Consider the following 19296-nt stretch of genomic DNA (forward strand, 5'->3'; position numbering starts at 1 on the left):
TTGGAGTCAGGCACACCTGGGTTTGAATCCTGGCTCTGGCTGGTTGTGAGACCTTCTCAAAGTCACTATAAAATGAGGATAATGAGGTCGAATTCTGTTGTGTGTTAATGAAATACTTATGTAAAGACGTTGCCCAGTGCCTGGTACTCAAAGTCATTTGTTTCCTGTGAATGAGTGGAGCAGAATGCTTCTGGGAGAGCATTTCATTCTCTGATTTATCACGATAAGATCAGCCCTATCCAAAACACTCAATCATCCGAAGACTTCAATCTCTTTTATTCTTTTTTTCCTAATGTCGTAATCCACTGGACTCCTAAGCATGTAAGTAGGTACCACAGAATGTAAACAAGGAAACAAATATACTGAATATGTGGAAACAAAGCTGTGACACACAGATGAAATAGCTGCACAAAAGAAAACATTAAAACATTTAAAAAGAGACTTAATGTAGGAATAAGCTATTTTAATCAAGCAAAAACAAATTTATATCCATTATTTCTAAAAATAAAATTAGACTTTTCCAATCCTTAACATCTGCATTTAATAATATCTTCTAACCAAAATACAGATGCTAAAACAGCAAGTTACATTATATCTTGTACAGCATACAGTATGTTCACTGTTTACACTTACTTTAATTCTAGTTGGTCATGTACTCAATGCATAAACATCACTCAATAAAATTTTCACAATTAACAAAAAAATGTGACAAGGCTGTCTTAAAATGGCTCTGCTATAAATTGTATAGAATATACAGAATTACAAAGTCAAGTATTTTTTTATCAAAATATACACCCCTCCCTGAAACTAACACAAGCTATCAACATTTTAAATGAATACAATTATAGAAAATATTTGCAAAATTATTTTTTCATGTATAAATATTCTGCCATATTTACTTTGGTCTAGAATTATCAGCATACAAGTCCACTTAAAAAATATCCACATGTAAGGACCAGGAGACATCACTACAGGTAATTTTATATTTGGGGTTAACTCAAATCAGCATGACTAGATTACACAGTAATTCTCTTTCATTCATATTACTGAAAAAAATTAGTGGATCACAGGATTTCTTATTCAATATTCTAATTATCAATTCGAAAATGATTTTCATAAGCCCTTTGTGACTATCTCTTTAACAAAACCCAAATGAATAGTGTAGGGTATACATATATACAATGTATAAAATAAAGTTGAATTTGCTTGCATTTTCCCATTTTTCTCTACTTATATAATACTGTATGTAAGTGAAAGTAGATGAACAAAAGATAAATGCAGATACAATAGTGGGGTTACTTAACAGCAAGGTACTACAGTATTAAAAGGTCAACTTTAATCATGTCCTTTCCTGGATGTTTAAATGCTTTCTTACCCACCCAAATCCACACTAAGTCTTCTTCATGGAGACATCACACTTGTAGAGAGAAAATGGAGTCCTTTGAACTACTTCTTCACAATGATAACCTTCCAACCTTCGATAACCTTGGGTTTCCATCTGTCAAATCCAATGAACATGAATGACTGCAGGTCATGCTGAAACTGCAATCCGGATTCTGCTCACACCAGTGATCAAAGGGTAGAAGTGTTTTCTCTCTCCCTCCTATTCTGGCAGTTTAAAGTAGTAAGAATCATGAGTTCCAGCTTTCCAGGAACCTAGTCCACATGACAGAATATGCTGTAGGGCAACTAGATTTGAGGGTAATGTTGATGGTGTGGGTCAGTGTAAAAGAACATTAAAAAAAACTTCAGTGGGTTTTTAGCAAGGGGTCTAGATGTCTGCAAATATGAAGACAGAGCAACTGGCTTTGTGGATATATTTGAGTCACATAATTAAGGAACAGAACCATGTCACTCCACATCCTACCTCCCCATCCCCTAAAAACACAGCTACTGTTTTAGGCAATGAAGGTCATCCCTTCTTCCTGCCCACTCAAGTCATTAATGAGTGGGGTGGAGGATGGGGTTCTGTTGTCCTTTTGCTTTACACTAGTCGGTACTTGTGGGCTGCATAATCTCCAAGAAGGCTAGTAATTGTAGGGATTAGGCAGTCACTTTCAAGTGCCCGGGAATTCACTACTGCAGTGTACTTTACACTAAATCTCTTAGTCCTTCAGTGGAATGGGAGATGGCAGGTTCCACGTGAACCCCTAAGTCTGTCTGGAATAGACCCCCACCATCCATGGCCTTGTGGTTGGAAGACTGCAGAGAGTTTCGGAAGAATTTGACCCTCTTTCATTCTCTGAGGTGAGGCCATTGCAAAGTAACATGCAGCACAGGTAATCACAGGTAAATTCTGGGAGGGCTTTCCCCCATAGATAAGGCATGACCTATGTTTTCTGTGAATTAAGTAGACCAGTTCTAAGAACAGCTCAGCCATAACTTCAAGGGAACAGCATTCCATCTAAAAGCATACACATGCTCTTAAATCATATTCAAAATGCTTTCTACTGATTTTTACATCAGTCCTCATTATTTGCAGATCTATTGCTCATCATAATTCTCTACAGGGGATATGGACAGTTAAAAGTCATAGTGATTTATATATGTATTTTACAAGGTTTGTGTTGCAGAAAAGTAGTTCTACATAATGTATGAATGTCCTACTTTAGGTTACTCATTATGCACATAATTTCAGTTATATTGTTAAGTATTTCATATGTATCCATTAATTTAAACAAATTTTAATAGTGCAGAAGCCAGATGGGAATAAAGACCGTCACACAGCTCATTACCACGTAACATGTTTACGAAGGTGCCATCTTCAGGATAGCTGACCTTTATTTTCTCCAGTGACTAAAGACAGTTCAGCAGCCAGTTCCGATTAGTAATTATTAGAAAGTTTTAAATTAGGCTAAAATTAAATTCCTCTTTTCACTGGTAGAAATACCACAGCTAAGAACTTCATTAACTTTCACAAGATACTTGGGATATTGGAGGATTCAGCTATTTTGTTTCTGTGCACTTTGCATAAAGTTAATGCTAAAACCCAAGGTAGATATTAGGATCCTTTTTCTGGAATTTTCACAAATGAGTTTTTTTTTTTTTACACATTTCACTCCTTCATGACCGTTATGTGAACAAAATTAAACTAAACTTAAAACTAACTAAAAAAAATACCAACTATATTTTTGAAGATTTTTCTAACTCTTGCCATTCAAAGGACAACATTTTCCACACCGGTTGGTATGTTATCCTTTTGGTCATTGTCTTCTGAATCTATGAAATGTTGATTCTCCAAGGGATTTGAGTATTCGTGGCACATATCACCTGTTTTCTCCTGCTGGCTTGGGCTTTTGAATAAGTGTTTCTTTTGGTGCATTCCAAGGGCAGCAGCTGTTTTGCAAATTTTGGGGCACTGGAAGCAGGCATAGCCCTTCCCATTGTGCTCCCGAATATGCCTCTGCTCATGATTCCTTTTTGTGGAGAGATACAAAAAACTCTGAAAGCAGAACTGACAGTGGTAACGCTTTTCTCCGGTATGGATTCTTTCATGGATTTTGAGGGTCTCATTCAAGGTGAATGCCTTGTTGCAATACTGACAGACAAACTCCTTTAAGCCCAGGTGGATACGTTCGTGTTTCTGTAAGTTTCCTTGCACTGAAAAGCACCGTCCGCAGGTCTTGCACTGGTATGGCTTCTCCCCGGTGTGACACCTCATGTGCATTTTGAGCGTGGAAGGGCTCTGGAACTGCTTGGCGCAAAGCTCGCAGGCATATGGCCGAGAAGTAAGATGTCGGTGGGGCCTTCCTGGGTGTCCAGCCCCCGCTGCTTTGTCTCCATCACAGAGTTCACACTGCAGCTTGGGCATCTCTTTCGTTTCTTCCTCCTCAAAGGCTTTATCCTGAGGAGCCTTCCCCACAGCGCAATCCAGTTCTGCTGGGTACTTAGATTTATGGCTCGGGCTCCTGTTTCCGTGCTCCTTCTTCCAGCTGACTTTCCTCATTTTTCTCAACTGTCTGGATTTCTTTTTGGGTTTGTAGTTGTAGTAAGGGCGCCACGGTTTGTCAGTGGAATCCTGGTCACTTGCATCATCGAACACTTCACTCATCTCCATGCACTCGGATTGGCAAAGTCCAAGCGGGCTGTCTCCACTGGGTTCTGGGTCATTCCCCTGTGGCAAAGGCTCCTCCTGCATCTGATACTTGGGTCTTCTCCCTCTTTTATAAAACAATTTAGATCCTAGAATGTGCCTTTTCACAATAGCTTCATTTCCAATTTTCACTGTTATTTGGCAGAGGGGTGCAACGTTACTATTTGTGGAGGTTCCCGGAAGGGCAGGTTTCGCAATGTAGGTTTCAATTTTGCTGGTTTCTTCAGCAGTATTTGTGGTTTTGCTCAATGATCCTCCAGGATCAGCAACGTATTTTGACTCCTCCATTATTTCTCCCCTGTTATGTGGTGTAGTTTTCTTTTTCTCCTTAATGCTTTTGGACTTGCTTGCAAACCTACCCACTTTATCCGGCTCAGGTTTACTGTCATCTTTCAAGGACTGACTGGCAGCTGGGTCTGAAAAGGCTCTGTGGTTGCTGCTGGTCATGGCAGCAATGGCATTGCTGTGCATGATCACCGATGAAAACTGGCTGCTGTGCACAATGACTGAGGGTGCAGAGCCACTGTAGCTGATCACAGAGGCGGCATTCTCACTGCCATTACTCAAAGATAAAACAGGTACATCCCCTGCCCGGAGGTCAGAACTGACAGCATTTTCAGTGGAAGAAACTGACACCTCAGTTGAATAAAAGTTATTGTCAAGATCAACTTTCAATGCCTCCTCTCCCCATTTGGTGGCTTCTGCATTTTGAACATTGGCTGAAGTGGGTATGTCCTGACATGCAGATGTTTCCAATGGGATGGCTGGACTGTTGGTCAGGGTGTTTACACTATCTTGGAAATTCAGCGTAGGTAATTCAGAGCTGTGTGGATTCTGAACAACATAGGTACCAGCTGCAGACTCATTCATTTGACTGTTCTCTCGTGCATTTTCATAGGAAGAAGTTCGATAGCTCTTATAAGGGGCTCTCTTGCATTTCATAGGCAGTAGCCTATAAAGTTTATATGGATAGACACTAGGCTTCAAGCCTCCATTTGCTGTTTTTTTACTGATGGAAAGTCTGTGATCGATGGCATGGAAAGACTTCTGATGATTTTTGAGTATATAGTAGGTCATGAAAGTTTCAAGACAGAAAATGCACTGATACCGTCTTTCTCCTGTATGCCAGATTTCATGCCTTGTCCTGTACTCAGCCAATGCAAATACTTTGTTGCAGTAATGGCAAGGATATGTTCTTCTCCAGGAGTGAACATTTGCATGCCTTCGGAGGCTGGATAAGGTCACGTAACTACGTTTGCACACAACGCAACTATAGAGCATTTGCCCATTCACAAATTTAACCATGTGGTCTGTGTCTGGCAAAGTACTTCCAGTACTGGAAAATTCACCAATCCTATTTTCAGATAATAAAGGTTCTGGACCTGTGAATGAACCTCCATTCTGTCCAATGGTAGGATAGTTTTCTAGAAAGCGTTGGTTTCCTCCAGGAATGGGCATGTGGCTTGACCTCATGCAGATCTGTTCATGCCGATCCAACCTGTTCAGGGTGGTGAACTGTTTGTTGCAATACTTGCACACTAAAGGCTCCTGGGTTGGCTTGTGAAGCTGCATGTGGGCACTGAGCAGAGTACTGCTGTCGAAGGCTTTGGAGCAGCAGCTACAATTGTACACCAGAGGTGGAACCTCTGCTGCCGGCGGACCGGGAACATCAGAAGACTGATTTTCATCTTCCCTGGAAAAATGGACATCTCCTTCGTTGTTTGGAGATTTCGAACGAGCGAGAACTGCAGCTGGCTGTGGACTTCTTTCTTGATTGACCTCTAAGTTGGATACTGGAGGGGGTGGTACATTTTCTGTAGCTGAGTCAGAATCCTGCGGTATGGAGGACGTCTTCGGCTTTCGGCATGCTTTCGGTTTCGCTGCAAGGGCTTCACCATTTTCTTTCCCTGTGTTCCCAGGTGAACTGCCATCGTGTTCACGTACAGGCTGACTTCTGTAAGCCTCGGCTACGGAAGAAACAGCGTATGAGTGCTCGGCGAGTGTGCGGACAGGCTCTGCCTCGTGGCAGACGTCCGTCCTCTCCAGGCAAAGGCTAGCTGTTCTCATGGAGTCGGAGACCTTTTTGAAACTTGGCCTCAAGTCCAGCGGGGAAAACATGTTATTACTATTTTCTGTTTCGATGATGGAAAATGCATTTGTGATCCTTGGCCCATTAGTGATGGCTGGTTCTTCATGCCTTTTTTCATTTTTTTCTTCTTTGACCACTCCCTTTTCAGTAATACAGAATACATAGGGACCCGGGGAACTGGAGAAGTTGCGATCCGTAAGGTCTTCCAAGAATGATATTCCCAGCTTTTTTCCTGCAGCTGCAAGGTCAGTGACTGTTTCCTGTCTTTTGACAACGACCGTGGAACTGTAGATATAATTAAGTATTTCAGTAAACACTTCAGCTTTGAGATCGTCCAGCTCCAGGACGTGGCTGGAAATACAGATTGTATGGCTCCAAAAGATATTTTTAAAATACAGGCTTGAAGCTGCCAGAACATTGCTGTGGGCTTTAAATTTGGTATCTTCCACAATGATAGTGACATCGCATAAAATGCCCCGAATGCGCTGCTCATTTAAGATGGAGAGCACCGTGTCACTGTGAAAGTCGTCCTTGAGGTCCCTGGAAAGGGACATGACTGTCATCTGAAACAAGAGAAGAGAAATGGTGAGAGACTCTTCCACAGGTGGCTTCTTTATTTCTAGACTATTTTCCGTTTCTGTGAAAAACTGTTCTTGCATATGAAAATTCAGGTTTTTATCTCATTCTGTGGATGCTCCTGAGACTCAAGAGTCAACATTAGGAGCTAAATCTTTTTCTTGCCCCAGCCTGTTTCTCATACCATTGCTAATAGTTGTTGTCATTGGAAATCCTCCCAGAACTCCTTCTCCTTTTCTCCAAAGTTGGAGCTATATATACATGTCCAAATTTGGAGGGGAGGAGGGCTTTTTTTTTTTTTTCTGAAATATTAAGGGTCTCATCATCACTCAAGGCTGCTGCTTTGAACTACTAGAGCTGGGCAATGCCATGGTCCTGCCACAAGCTTCCAGCCTATTTTCAAAGAGAACTCTGATGATCCAGTCATAACCATGAAGCAGGAAAATGATTTTTTTTCTTTTTTTGAGAAAAAGTATCGCTCTGTCTTCCTGGCTGGACTGTAGTGGCGCGATCTCCGCTCATTGCAACTTCTGCTTATTGCAACCTCCGCCTCCCAGGCTCAAGCAATTCTCTCACCTCAGCGTCCTGAGTAACTGGGACCACAGGTGTGAGCTACCATGCCCAGCTAATTATTGTATTGTTGGTAGAGATGGGGTTTCACCATGTTGCCCAGGCTATTTTTTTTAAAAAAAGAGAATTTCCTTAAGTGGTACCTATATGCAAAGCTATTGCTCACTCAGAGAAGAAATAAGAACTGAAGGAGCTCTTCCTCATTTGCTGCACAGAAGGGTTTCTCTACAGTTGCAGGGTGTGTGACCAAGTCTGACCACCAGGGGCATCCTGCCTACCTGCGCTATTGGCCCTGTGGGGACTCATCACGTTCCTTTTGTAATCTCCCCTTTATTAGAGAGAAAGTAGACTAGCGCTTTCAAAAAGAACTGTCAGGTACTGAAGGCAAACAAAAAGGAGAAAAAAAGGACATTTCTAAGGAAATGGGCATTTCTAAGTCCTCTGACAAGAATGGACAAGAATGAATCTAGTCACAGTTTCCTGAATTAGCACAACTTCAGGGGACAGTGGCTCTTGTTCTAGTCTGAGGATCCCATCTCCATTCTTCTCTGCATTTGCTATATTCTCTATATACGTCCTATACTATGAGCCTGGGGTGCTGGAGCTTACTGATATTTTAGTGAGGGCAGTGAAAATCAGCAGCTTTCGTACTTCCCACAGTAAGAGATATACAGTACACAGCGACCTAAGACACAAACAGAATTAACACTCACCTTTACTAGGTGTGATGTATTCTGTTCTGCTCTAGTATTTTTCTTTTAAAGAACGCTTACAGCAACTAATTTCACTACCCACTAATGGATCACCCAATGCAGTTAAAAGCAAAAACAAACAAACAAACAAACAAACAAAAAACCCTCTGGTCGACAGAACATACTAACCAGCTATTCATCTAGTCCCTCTGTGCTATTCTGTGTTCAGTGACGTCTCCAGAAAGCCTTACAGTTTGATGATACTTCTTTAGCTCTCAGTGGTAATATTTTCCTAGCACTAAAGTATGTCATTTAGCTCATGGCATTTATTTAGTTGGATGGACCAGATGGCCACACAAAGAACCTCTCTTTACCTCTTTTTTTTTTTTTTTTTGTAAAGCTGTTATTATAAGCTGTGACTATTATGTTATTTAGTGTCCTTTATACAAGGATCCATTTGATAAATTCTTTTATTGTATCCAGTCATAGGAAAAAAGGATCTTTCTACTAACAAATTCTTCAATTCAGATAATGACAACACTATATTCACCATGTTTCTGTTTTAATTCTCAAGACAAAGAAGCTCAGAACTAACTTTTATCATTGTTGTAGCTATTCTTGGCCTGGGTTTCTGGTGTGCCTATTGTCATTTTCCTTATTTAGCGTTAGTTCTTCTACTCATGTTTACCCCGTCTTTAACTTTAATCTTCCACGAATCGATTCTAGAAGTATGGGGGATTGTTTCTACAAATAAAGCTGGAATGAAATGGAATCTTATGACTTCCTCTGTGCCTCTGAAGGGAGAAAGGGTCCCCCCTGAGTGAAGGAGTCTGTCCTTCACTGGGTCACAGATCAATAGCATACTTTGCTGATGTTTCCTTTGCCTTCCTCGAGGCCTCTTTGCTCTGGGCCCCTGTAGGATCTCATCTCCTCTGACTCATATATTTTATCATGTTTGGCTTCTCGGAAGCCCACACATTATTTTAGTTCTTCATCAGCCTGACTAGATAGCTTCAGATCTTACAAAACACATGTTATATGATTCAAAAAGGTGGCTTAGGTCTACGCTGACATCATCTATTTTGTCTTTCCAATTCAAAACTACTGCGTCTTCCAAAACATTCTGCTTCACAACATCCTGAACCTCTGATTAAGCTCTGCTTCCATTTGGGGAATACAGCATTTTACATCAGGCTAATGAACACTCTAGGGTGTCCTGACTCAGATTTATAATATACAAAGCCCCAATCACTTCTGCAGGATTCTGATTCTTCTCTCAGATTGTTTAACTAGGATTAGCAAGAGGCCAACTCTTAACATGGAATAGTATCTTAGTCATCCTTAACAGAACAACATATACAGTAAGTATCATTATATATGTCATTAAAATATTGTCATAACTTTGCAAACTCCAAGCATGACATTTTCCAGGGGGATATCTACCTTTGTGTGGCAGAACACCTTTAAAATTAATAGTTAATAAAGTTAATAAGTAGCACCTTGATTTGCCTTCTTGAGACACACAAACTTCATCTTTCTAACAACTTTATCCAGCAAATATGTTGATATGGTCAGACACAGTACTTGAATGCTAGAGATAACGCTGCAGATAGGAATGGGAGGAAGACAAGTCTCTGTTCTCAAGGAGCTCAGAGTCTAGGGGAAGAAAAAGAACTGTCAACTAATCATTGGAATCCATGATGGCAGGCCATATACTGGAGATAAGCATAAAATGTTAGAAGAGTAAGAAAAATCATTTATGCAGGTCCTGGATTACTTCCATAAATAAATAAAACAGGGGTATAGGAAAAATGTTCTACGCAGAAGGGACATTATAGACAAAATAATTAAAAATGATCAAAGTGGGTACTGTTCTCAGGGACTGAAGAGGGAGTCTGAGTGGTGGCAGGAGTGGCGCGTGCTGCCCAGTCACCAGCATCCATGGTGGGGCTAGGCACACATACGGCAGGCCTCAGCATGTATCTGTTGAATGAGATGGCCTGGGAAAGAAGGGTCAGGCCAGATCATAAAGGGTCCTAAAGGACTCCCTACAGTTAAATTTTATATTGCAGGGAATAGGGAATATTGAGAGTCGTAACGAGATTTGAGCTTTTTTTTTTAAAAAAAAATCACACAGCCTGCAGTAGGCTGAAAGGCTCAGAGGGACTCAGGCTGCAGGCAGAAGACCAACGGGCCATTGTAGTGGTCCAGGTGAGAAGTAGCCCATCCAACCCAGGCAGAGTGAGAGCCTGGGGAAGAACAGATGACTCCACTTTCCAGCTAAGAAAATGGGATGGGGTGCTGGAGGTGATGATGGCATTTGAATTCAAAGTTTTCTTTAATTCCCTTAATAAGTATTTATTGGCCAGGCACAGTGGCTCATGCCTGTATAATCCCAGCACTTTGGGCGGCCGGGGCAGGCGGGTCACCTGAGGTCGGGAGTTCGAGACCAGCCTGACAAACATGGTGAAACCCCGCCTCTATTAAAAAAAAATACACAAATTAGTTGGGCATGGTGGCCCATGCCTGTAATCCCAGCTATTCAGGAGGCTGAGACAGGATAATGGCTTGAACCTGGGAGGCAGAGGTTGTGGTGAGCCAAGATCATGCCACTGCACTCCACACTCCAGCCTGGGCAACAAGGGCAAAACTCTAAAAATGTGTGTGTGTGTGTGTGTGTGTGTGTGTGTGTGTGTATGTAAAACACAATTGCTAGGCAGAATGCATCAGCTAAGTGCTATAGAAAGACAAGCATTTAATTAGCCAGGCATGGTGGTCACACCTGTAGTCCCAACTACTTGGAAGGCTGAGGCAGAAGAATTGCTTGAACCCAGGAGGCAGGGGTTGCAGTGAGCCAAGGTCATGCCACTGCACTCCAGCCTGGACGACAGAGTGAGACTCTGTCTAGAAAAAAAAAGACAAGTGTTCATTCCTCCTTTGAACGGAAGCTTACTGAATACCTATTATATGCTTTGGGCCAGTGTTTCCTAAACCTCGCTAGGCATCAAAATCACGTGGAAGGTTTTCAGGGAGTACAGATTTACAGATTCCACCTCCCCTGCTCCTACAGAGATTCTGGTTTAGAAGAGCTGGGATGAAACCCTGGAATCCATATGTATTTTTATACCTTAATTTCTCTTCTGAATAAGTAATACATTCATATGATATCAAACTGAAAAGGCACACAAAGTAAACACTGGAAAGTCTCCTTCCCACCTTGTCTCAGAGGTTCATCTTATTTCGGGTAGTTTTTAATCAACTAGCCAGAACCAGTTCTAAGGGCTGATGCTAAAACTCAGTGCCACAAGAGAAACAAAAATTCTACCCTCAAAGGTTTGCAAGGAGGCAGTGGAACTAAGATATGCTCATGGAACACTGCAAAACAAAGATACCCAGGAAACATACAGGATCAGGCATGCAGGGAAGAGGTTTTGGGAGTTCAACAGAGGAAGGGAGGCAGAAGGGAGAGGCCGAGAAATGCCCTGCAGGAGGAGGTGGCATGCACTGGACCCTGCTGGTGGAATTCAGCTCTGCTGATATGGATGAGAGGAACAAAAGACGAGAGGCAGAAAGAGGCAGAGTCAGAGTTTCATGCCCTCAAGAAATTTATAATCTAAGAGTCAATGCAACTGCTTAAAACAGAGTCCAGCCAGGCATGGTGGCTCACGAATGTAATCCAAGCACTTTGGAGGCCAAGGCAGGCGGATCACCTGAGGTCGGGAGCTCAAGACCAGCCTGACCAACATGGTGAAACCCTGTCTTTAAAAACAAAACAAAACAAAACAAAAAACACAGAGTCCAAATCTGCAAATGAAACTTGAAAAAACAAACAAACAGTGAAACTTGTTGGAGAAGCAGTTTAAAGTTAAGACTCTAGTATCTACCTCTCCAATCTGAACAGTGCCTGCTCCCAAAATCACCAAGTATTGTCACAGAGCACAGTTATGCAGTTGACTGGATGACCTCAGAAAGTGTTACGGCTAAAAGCTGTATTCCACAGCTCTAAAGAGCAACAAGGAAATGAGTTCTAAATCTGCAGACCAGAGGAGGCCCACTGTAAGCCATGCAGCAAATTCGGTCCCCACAGGTTTTGTTTGACCCATGTGATTTTTAAAATCATGTTTTTGAAAATCTTAGCTAACATGTTGAAAACTCTAACAAAAAAATCAATATAGGTGGCTGGGCGCGGTGGTTCACGTCTGTAATCCCAGCACTTTGGGAGGCTGAGGCGGGTGGATCACTTGAGGTCAGGAATTTGAGACCAGCCTGGCCAACATGGTGAAACCCTGTCTCTATTAAAAATATAAAAATTAGTCGGGCATGGTGGCAGGCACCTGTAGTCCCAGCGACTTGGGAGGCTGAGGCAGGGGAACTGTTTGAACCCGGGAGGTGGAAGTTGCAGTGAGCTGAGATCATGCCACTGCACTCCAGCCTGGGCAATAGAGCGAGACTCTGTCTCAAAAAAAAAAATCAATATAGCTTTTCTAGAAGAATAAAAAGACCAGACAACACTGGGGTTGTAGCCTGCTTGGCAAGAAGGACTTGGCACCAAGTGGCTATGTCCCCAACACACGCATGCTGCCTGCCCAGGGATTTATCAACTGGGCAGCTTTTCTCAGTAATGTGCCCTGCCTGGCCCCTTCGGCAGGTTCAGTTTGTGTGACTGATAAGAACAGTAAGTAAAATAACATTGGACCCACAGATCTTAGACATATTTGTTTGAAGGATATCCCCAAGACGAAAATTAAGACATTAAAAGAGCTCATGTGGGAGGCAGGCAGTCATTTTCACCAAAAACAGTATTCTTTTACTTTAAAGTTAAGTTACTTTAAAGCAACCTCCTCCACTACATTTCTTCATAAAGAGTAACTTAAAACAGAAGTCTAAGGAGTTCCTGCCAATGCAAAGCCCACAATAGATTTCAGAAAAAGAAGACAGTTTAATTTACATGTAACTTTCTAAAATATTTTCTAAAAAGCAAGTTTTGTGCAATAAATTCACTGAGATGGAATAGATAAGCATAAAAAGGCTTAACAAAAGTATTCTAGATGTAAAAATTTGGGTGAGTCAGTATTTTTAAAAAATAATTTGTAACTGGATAACTGGCCATCTGACTTTAATGTCACTATTTTCCTGAGTTTGTTTTTAAACAAACTAAAATAGATTGTTTTAACTAGAATAGCTTTTACATTTTAACTAGAATAGCTTTTAAAATATATTTTAAAAAATGTATAGTCCATATATGTATATAGCCACATGTATGTGCAAATACAAGTATGAGTAAATCCATGAACATATATTATACTTAAATACATTTTATATGCAGAGATATAGAACTATGATGAACAGGCTGGGCGCAGGGGCTCATACCTATAATCCTAGCACTTTGGGAGGATGAGGTGGGTGGACTGCCTGAACTCAGGAGTTTGAGGCTAACCTGGGCAACATGGTGAAACCCCATCTCTACTGAAATACAAAACATTAGCTGGGGGTGGTGGCATGCACCTGTAGTCCACGCTACTCAAGAGGCTGAAGCAGGAGATGCTAGAACCCAAGAGGTGGAGGTTGCAGTGAGCCAAGATTGCACCACTGCGCTCCAGAGCCTGGGCGGCAGAGCAAGACTCCATCTCTTACTGAAAAAAAAAAAAAAAAAAAAGGATGAACACATAATTCAGCATCCAAAATAGGACACTTGAGAGAGATACAACTAATGCCAGGGAAACAGGTACACATCAAGATTACCCCAAAAAATCAGGACAAATGGTCATCCAGTATTTTATATATAAACAAAATCTAAATCTCTATATAAATTATTTACTTTTATTATTTTTTTCTTTTCTGAGACAGGGTCTTGCTTTGCTGCCCAGGGTGGAGTGCCACTGGAGGGCAGTGGTGCTGTCATGGCTCATTACAGCCCTGAACTCCTGGGTTCAAGTGATCTTTCCACCTCAGCTCTCGCCCATCCCCCAACAGTAGCTGGGAAAACAGGCATGTGCCACCATCCCTAGATAATTTCTAAATTTGTTGTCAGAGACGGTTTGAGACCACTATGTTGCCCAGGCTGGTCCCAAACTCCTGGGCTCAAGTGATCCTCCCACCTTGGCCTCCCAAAGTGCTTGGATTACAGGCCTGAGCCAGCACAGCCAGCCTATATGAATTAAATATAAAATTCTATATTATACTTATAAGTACACTTGTGTATATTTACAGAAAGTATATTGTACAAATATGTAAAGTACTTTTACGAATTATATAAATATATGATAAACACATTTTATAATTAGACTTTATATAAATGCCACTGGGAAATTCTAGTTAATTAGCATATTTAGAATTTTCTGTTTTTGTCTCCTGCTATGCTTCAGCCTTATGTAATAAAAACACATACATGTAACGTAAACAGAGGCACTTAAGATACTTTTGATGACTGAAATGAACTTTCTTCACTTGCTTTTTAGAATTTCTTAGCTTTAGAAAAAGAAAATGAATCTATGCTCATGATCAAAGACTAAAACAGCACAGATATGCATTAAGGTAAAAAGCGGGCCGGGCCCAGTGGCTCATGCCTGTAATCGCTGAGGGGGCGGATTATGAGGTCAAGAGATTGAGACCATCCTGGCCAACATGGTGAAACCCCTACTCTACTAATAATACAAAAATTAGCTGGGCATGGTGGTACGCGCCTATAGTCCCAGCTACTCAGGAGGCTGAGGCAGGAGAATCGCTTGAACCTGGAAGGTGGAGGTTGCAGTGAGCTGAGATTGCGCCACTGCACTCCAACCTGGTGACTGAGCGAGACTCTGTCTCAAAAAAAAAAAAAAAAAAGAAGGAAAGAAAGCAGTGTCCTTCTCCATCCTAGCCTCCCCACTCCCCACATCTATACCTCCTCCCCTACCTTACACACACACACACACAGCACACTCTCCCTTGTCATGGGTCCCTTTTCTTATAACTTTGGGAGACTTCTGCATTCTGCCTGAATAAAGCCTTAGGAGAGAAACTGTATTTCCTCTTACGATTATCCTTCTCTCCCAGTCCCTAGTTCCCCTGCCTGGCAATCCTCACTTGTTCTTGTCTCATCTGGGTAGCCTTGCTCCTCCGGAATTTCTAGTTTTTGGTTTTCCATCATTGCAATGTGCGGTATGATGCATTTGTTCACATTTATATCTTCCCAATGAGCTCCTTGAGTACAGGGACAATCTGATCATCTTTGTACTCTCTGCACCTGTAGGCATGACAATGCATTGTTGGTGATGTTGACAGTGAGCAGAAAGGAGCTGGCCCTGGACAGCAGCCTTGAGAAAGTGCCTTTGAGTTGTAAGAATGTAGGATTGCTTCACTCTTCTTTCTGCAATGTCTTAAAGATTTACTAATAAAGACACACTTTTAGGAAATTATCACTTGTCAAGTTTTGGTGTAGTATCAAAGAATACCCACAATTAGCTGAAAAGGCTATTAAAAAAACTTCCCTTCCAACTACCTATTTGTGAGAAGCTGGATTTCCTTTACATACTTCAACTAAAACAGCATACCAGAGCTGAAGGCAGGAGCAGGGATGAAAATCTAGCTCTTTCTATTAAGCCAGACTTTAAAATATTTGCAAAAATGTAAAACCATACTAGTCCTGTCACTATTTTTTTCTTTTAGAAAATACTTTTAATAAGATGTTATTTTATCATTCAGTTGGATTTATCACAGTCATTTTCCATCGGTTAATAAACATTAGGTTGGTACAATTAAAACTAACGGCAAAATCTGTAATTACTTTTGCATCAATCTAATAGTTCTTTAAATTCTCATTTAAAACCCTGAATGTGGTAAATATTGATAGAAAGAACTCAGATAAACAAAAGCTCTTTGGGTTCCCAATGACCATAAGAGGGTAAGGGAGTCTAGGGACCAAAAAGTTGGAGAACTGCTGTGCTAAGCTCCCCCCCAAAAAGTCAAAACAATTTTAATTAAAAATGTTAATTTTCAAAGAAATTATTTAAAATTTTTACTCAATAAAATAAATATACATAAGCCTAAAAGGACTAAAGAGACAGTGAATAAAAGTGTGGTAAAACACTAAGCAGAAATCCTCAGGAGATAGCTGGAAAGACCAAGGGATACAGAAACACAGACACACCCACAGCCATGCAGATATACACACACTCTATACCTGTCCTTAATTTTCCAAGTGTGAGGCGATTACTATTTCTTCAGTTTGAACATGGTTGAAAAACCAGGTGGACCAGCAGTCCGCTCCACATCATACCCAGGTGGAAATTGCTCTTTGATTTGCAGGGCTGCTACCTACAATCTGTTTATACAATCAATCTATCATTGCTTCTATCCTTGCCTTCCAAGTCTCAAAGGTTAGCATGGTCACTGTAATCTATCCTGGATATTGCTTTTAAGTATTGGTTCACTCATTCTGGGAATGAATTTGAAAATAAGGGAAACAATTCTTGGCAATAATCTAAGTACTTCCCAGTATTTCCAGCTTAATTAAATCTTCTCTCCCTTCAATTAGTTAAGGTGATCTTACCAAAATGCACAGAAGAAAACCTACAATGATAAGTTTCCATATAAACTCTTAATTTTTACAATGCAAAAAAACTCTTGAAAAATCTTTAAGTTGTTAACTAATGTATCTATTATGCAGCTCTTTATAGGGCTTGTTAGTAAAATCTGGCGTATTTTTATTAGTAAATCTTTAAGATATTACAGAGAGGAGAGTGAAGTAAACCTTTTCAGTCTGCATTCTTAGTGAAAACCACAAGTCACTTACTCAAAGCCACTCTCCAAGGCCAGACTGAACCCCATTTTTCTAGATCTTCTAATCAGAGGAAAAGGCCAAGAGCCTTCTTGCGAGTCCCTTGGCCACTCAACTCCTAATGTACGTAATAACAACTGAATCGACAGAGCAACTTTCTCCTCCCTCTACTGCAAGTCGTCTTCTATAAAAAGAAACTTAGAAATAAAACCTAACTAAAAAAAGAACGCACTGTATTAGGATACTGACCTGGAATCCTGCAAAAGTCAAACCCGCAGTCCATACTGGGCCAGCGCAGGGCCCATATCAAAGTGAAATCTGCTGCACGGGTCTGTTATTCCCTGCGGAAAGTTTTCTGACAAAGGACACTTTGCTTCAGTGAGCTGGCTGCACCATCCCACACACATCTTTGCAGTATATTTTCTCATAGTCATGTTGGGTGACTACGTCAGACCTCCTCACGTGACGGGGTGTTAGAAACACATGCATCAGATCTCGAAAACAGATTACAAAACAGAAGCCCTTTATAGAGCTGAGCTGTGTCTAGGAAAAGGAAAATCCTCTTGATTTTGCCTTCTAAATGCGGCCTGAAATGCGCACAGAAAAGCTACATTTATCAGACTTTACTGCGCTTAAGCTATCAGATTCAAGAAGGCACAGTGTGACAGGGAAGCTTATTTTTTAATTGAAATTCAGGCTGTTCTAAAGGCCACCATTGGGAAGCTGCTGGAGTGAACTCAGCAGAGAGGGAGGCCAGCTTGGACAGCCTCACCTATTATCTGGAGAAGGTAAACATTAAGGGCCTGGACTTGTAGTTGCGTGCACATAGGATTGTGAGAACGAGTACTGTCAGATTCATGAATGATGCAATGGGCCCAGTTAAATATTTTAGGTTGCTTGTTTGGAAAGATGAAAGCGGGGAAAGGTCCTGGGTTTCTTTTTTCTTTTTGAAATGCAGCAGTGTTTCAGGGTAGCTGGTGCACCTTGGGTTCATCTCAGGATCAAGCTTGCCTGGGCACCTGCTTGCTTAAGAAATCTGGCAAACAGGCTTAGAGAATCTCCCTGAAGCCTCTGAGTGCTGTGTCTCCATTTCTTGTTTTACCCAAATTCCACTGACACTCAGAGTCCCAAAATGTATTAATAGAAGGTATTTTAAAATCAGAATGCTGTGTCCCAGAGTTCCTGTCCCCTGAAAATTTTTATTTTAGGGGTGAACTTATCATCAAGAGTTGGTTTCAAAGGTAAACCATCATTTCCTTGTGACCCCAAAGGACTAGCTGATTGAATGGAAGGTGGCTCCGTACCTCTCAGTTGACTGCTACCTCTCCGGGAGGGCAAAGGGAAGAGCCGTTTACATTCTGGCTCCTGAACAAGAGTGAACCTCCAGCTAATCACAAGGATGAGTTGTCCTAAAATGAACGAAGCACCAGCTGCTGCTCTGGTGTTAAATAATCTAAATCCGCCTCCCCCACTGCACTGCCACTCCCCACCCCCGGCCCCTCTGCACCTCGGATTTCTGGGGACTCCTGCAAGACAGTGAATCACAGTTTACATTGGTACTTCCTGGATGAACCAGAAACTGGGCAGTGAGGAGTGACTGAGATGACGTGCCCAAAAAGCACCAAGTGTGGTCCATGGCACCTAGGAGAGGGTTCCAGAAATGTCAGCTGGAATTAGCTTGAGAACTGACTGCATTCTTCCCAGCTGGTGGCTGTGGAGAGAACTGCTCATGCGGCTTACCTTTCATGCAGTATGTAGGGTGAGATATATACATATTTAGAGACAATGTCTTGCTCTGTGGAAGGCTGGAGTGCAGTGATGCGATCTCGGCTCACTGCAACCTCTGCCTCAGCCTCTGGAGTAGCTGGGATTACAGGCAACCACCACCACACCTGGCTACTTTTTATATTTTCAGTAGAGATGGGGTTTCACCATCTTGGCCAGGCTGGTCATTAACTCCTAACCTCGTGATCCACCAACCTCGGCCAGGTGATCTTTAAAAACACAAACAAGGCCAGGCATGGTGGCTCACGCCTGTAATCTCAGCACTTTGGGAGGCTGAGGCCGGTGGATCACCTGAGGTCGGGAGTTCAAGACCAGCCTGACCAACATGGTGAAACCCTGTCTGCGGAGGGTGCAGTGAGCCGAGATCGCACCATCGCACTCCAGCCTGGGCGACAAAAGTGAAACTCAGTCTCAAAAAAAAAAAAAAAAAAAAAAAACCCACCACAAATGAGATCAAGTCAAGCCCTGCTCAAAGCACTGCCGAGGCCTTCCCCTGATCTTAGGATAAAATCGGATCCTTCCTGGCAGCTGGCAAGGCCCTGCGCTGTCCGCTCTCCAGACTCCCTTGTTCCCTCCCACTGCACTCCTCGTGCTGCTTTTGCTCAGGCACACAGGCTCCCTGGGCTGACTCCACCTGCTCAGTCTCTTCCGGCCCTGGGGCTTTTGACCCACATGGTTCCGGCACTGCCCATGGCTGGCTGAGACTTGTGCTTCAGGCCCAGTGCAAACGCCT

The 19296-nt window shown here is 42.0% G+C and overlaps 1 protein-coding gene across 19 annotated transcripts in view; it reads right to left on the reverse strand.

The window, feature by feature from the left end:
- Nucleotides 1-442: 442 nt before the first annotated feature.
- The window catches only part of ZBTB38 (zinc finger and BTB domain containing 38), a 133378-nt gene continuing 114524 nt past the window's right edge, over nucleotides 443-19296 (reverse strand). For 14 of the 19 annotated variants that reach the window (XM_032258712.1, XM_032258724.1, XM_032258703.1 and 11 more), the window contains one exon: nucleotides 443-6745. In XM_032258712.1, coding sequence (XP_032114603.1) covers nucleotides 3158-6745 — 3588 coding nt within the window. In that variant the 3' untranslated portion in view covers nucleotides 443-3157. Of the gene's footprint in view, nucleotides 6746-7937; nucleotides 8014-17027; nucleotides 18101-19296 lie in introns of all 19 variants that reach the window. The other 5 variants (XM_032258780.1, XM_032258803.1, XM_032258800.1 and 2 more) reach the window with 3 other exon arrangements.

The sequence above is a fragment of the Sapajus apella genome, unplaced genomic scaffold (assembly GCF_009761245.1).
Source record: "Sapajus apella isolate SASKATOON/1434 unplaced genomic scaffold, GSC_monkey_1.0 scaffold4, whole genome shotgun sequence".
NCBI lineage: Eukaryota > Metazoa > Chordata > Mammalia > Primates > Cebidae > Sapajus > Sapajus apella.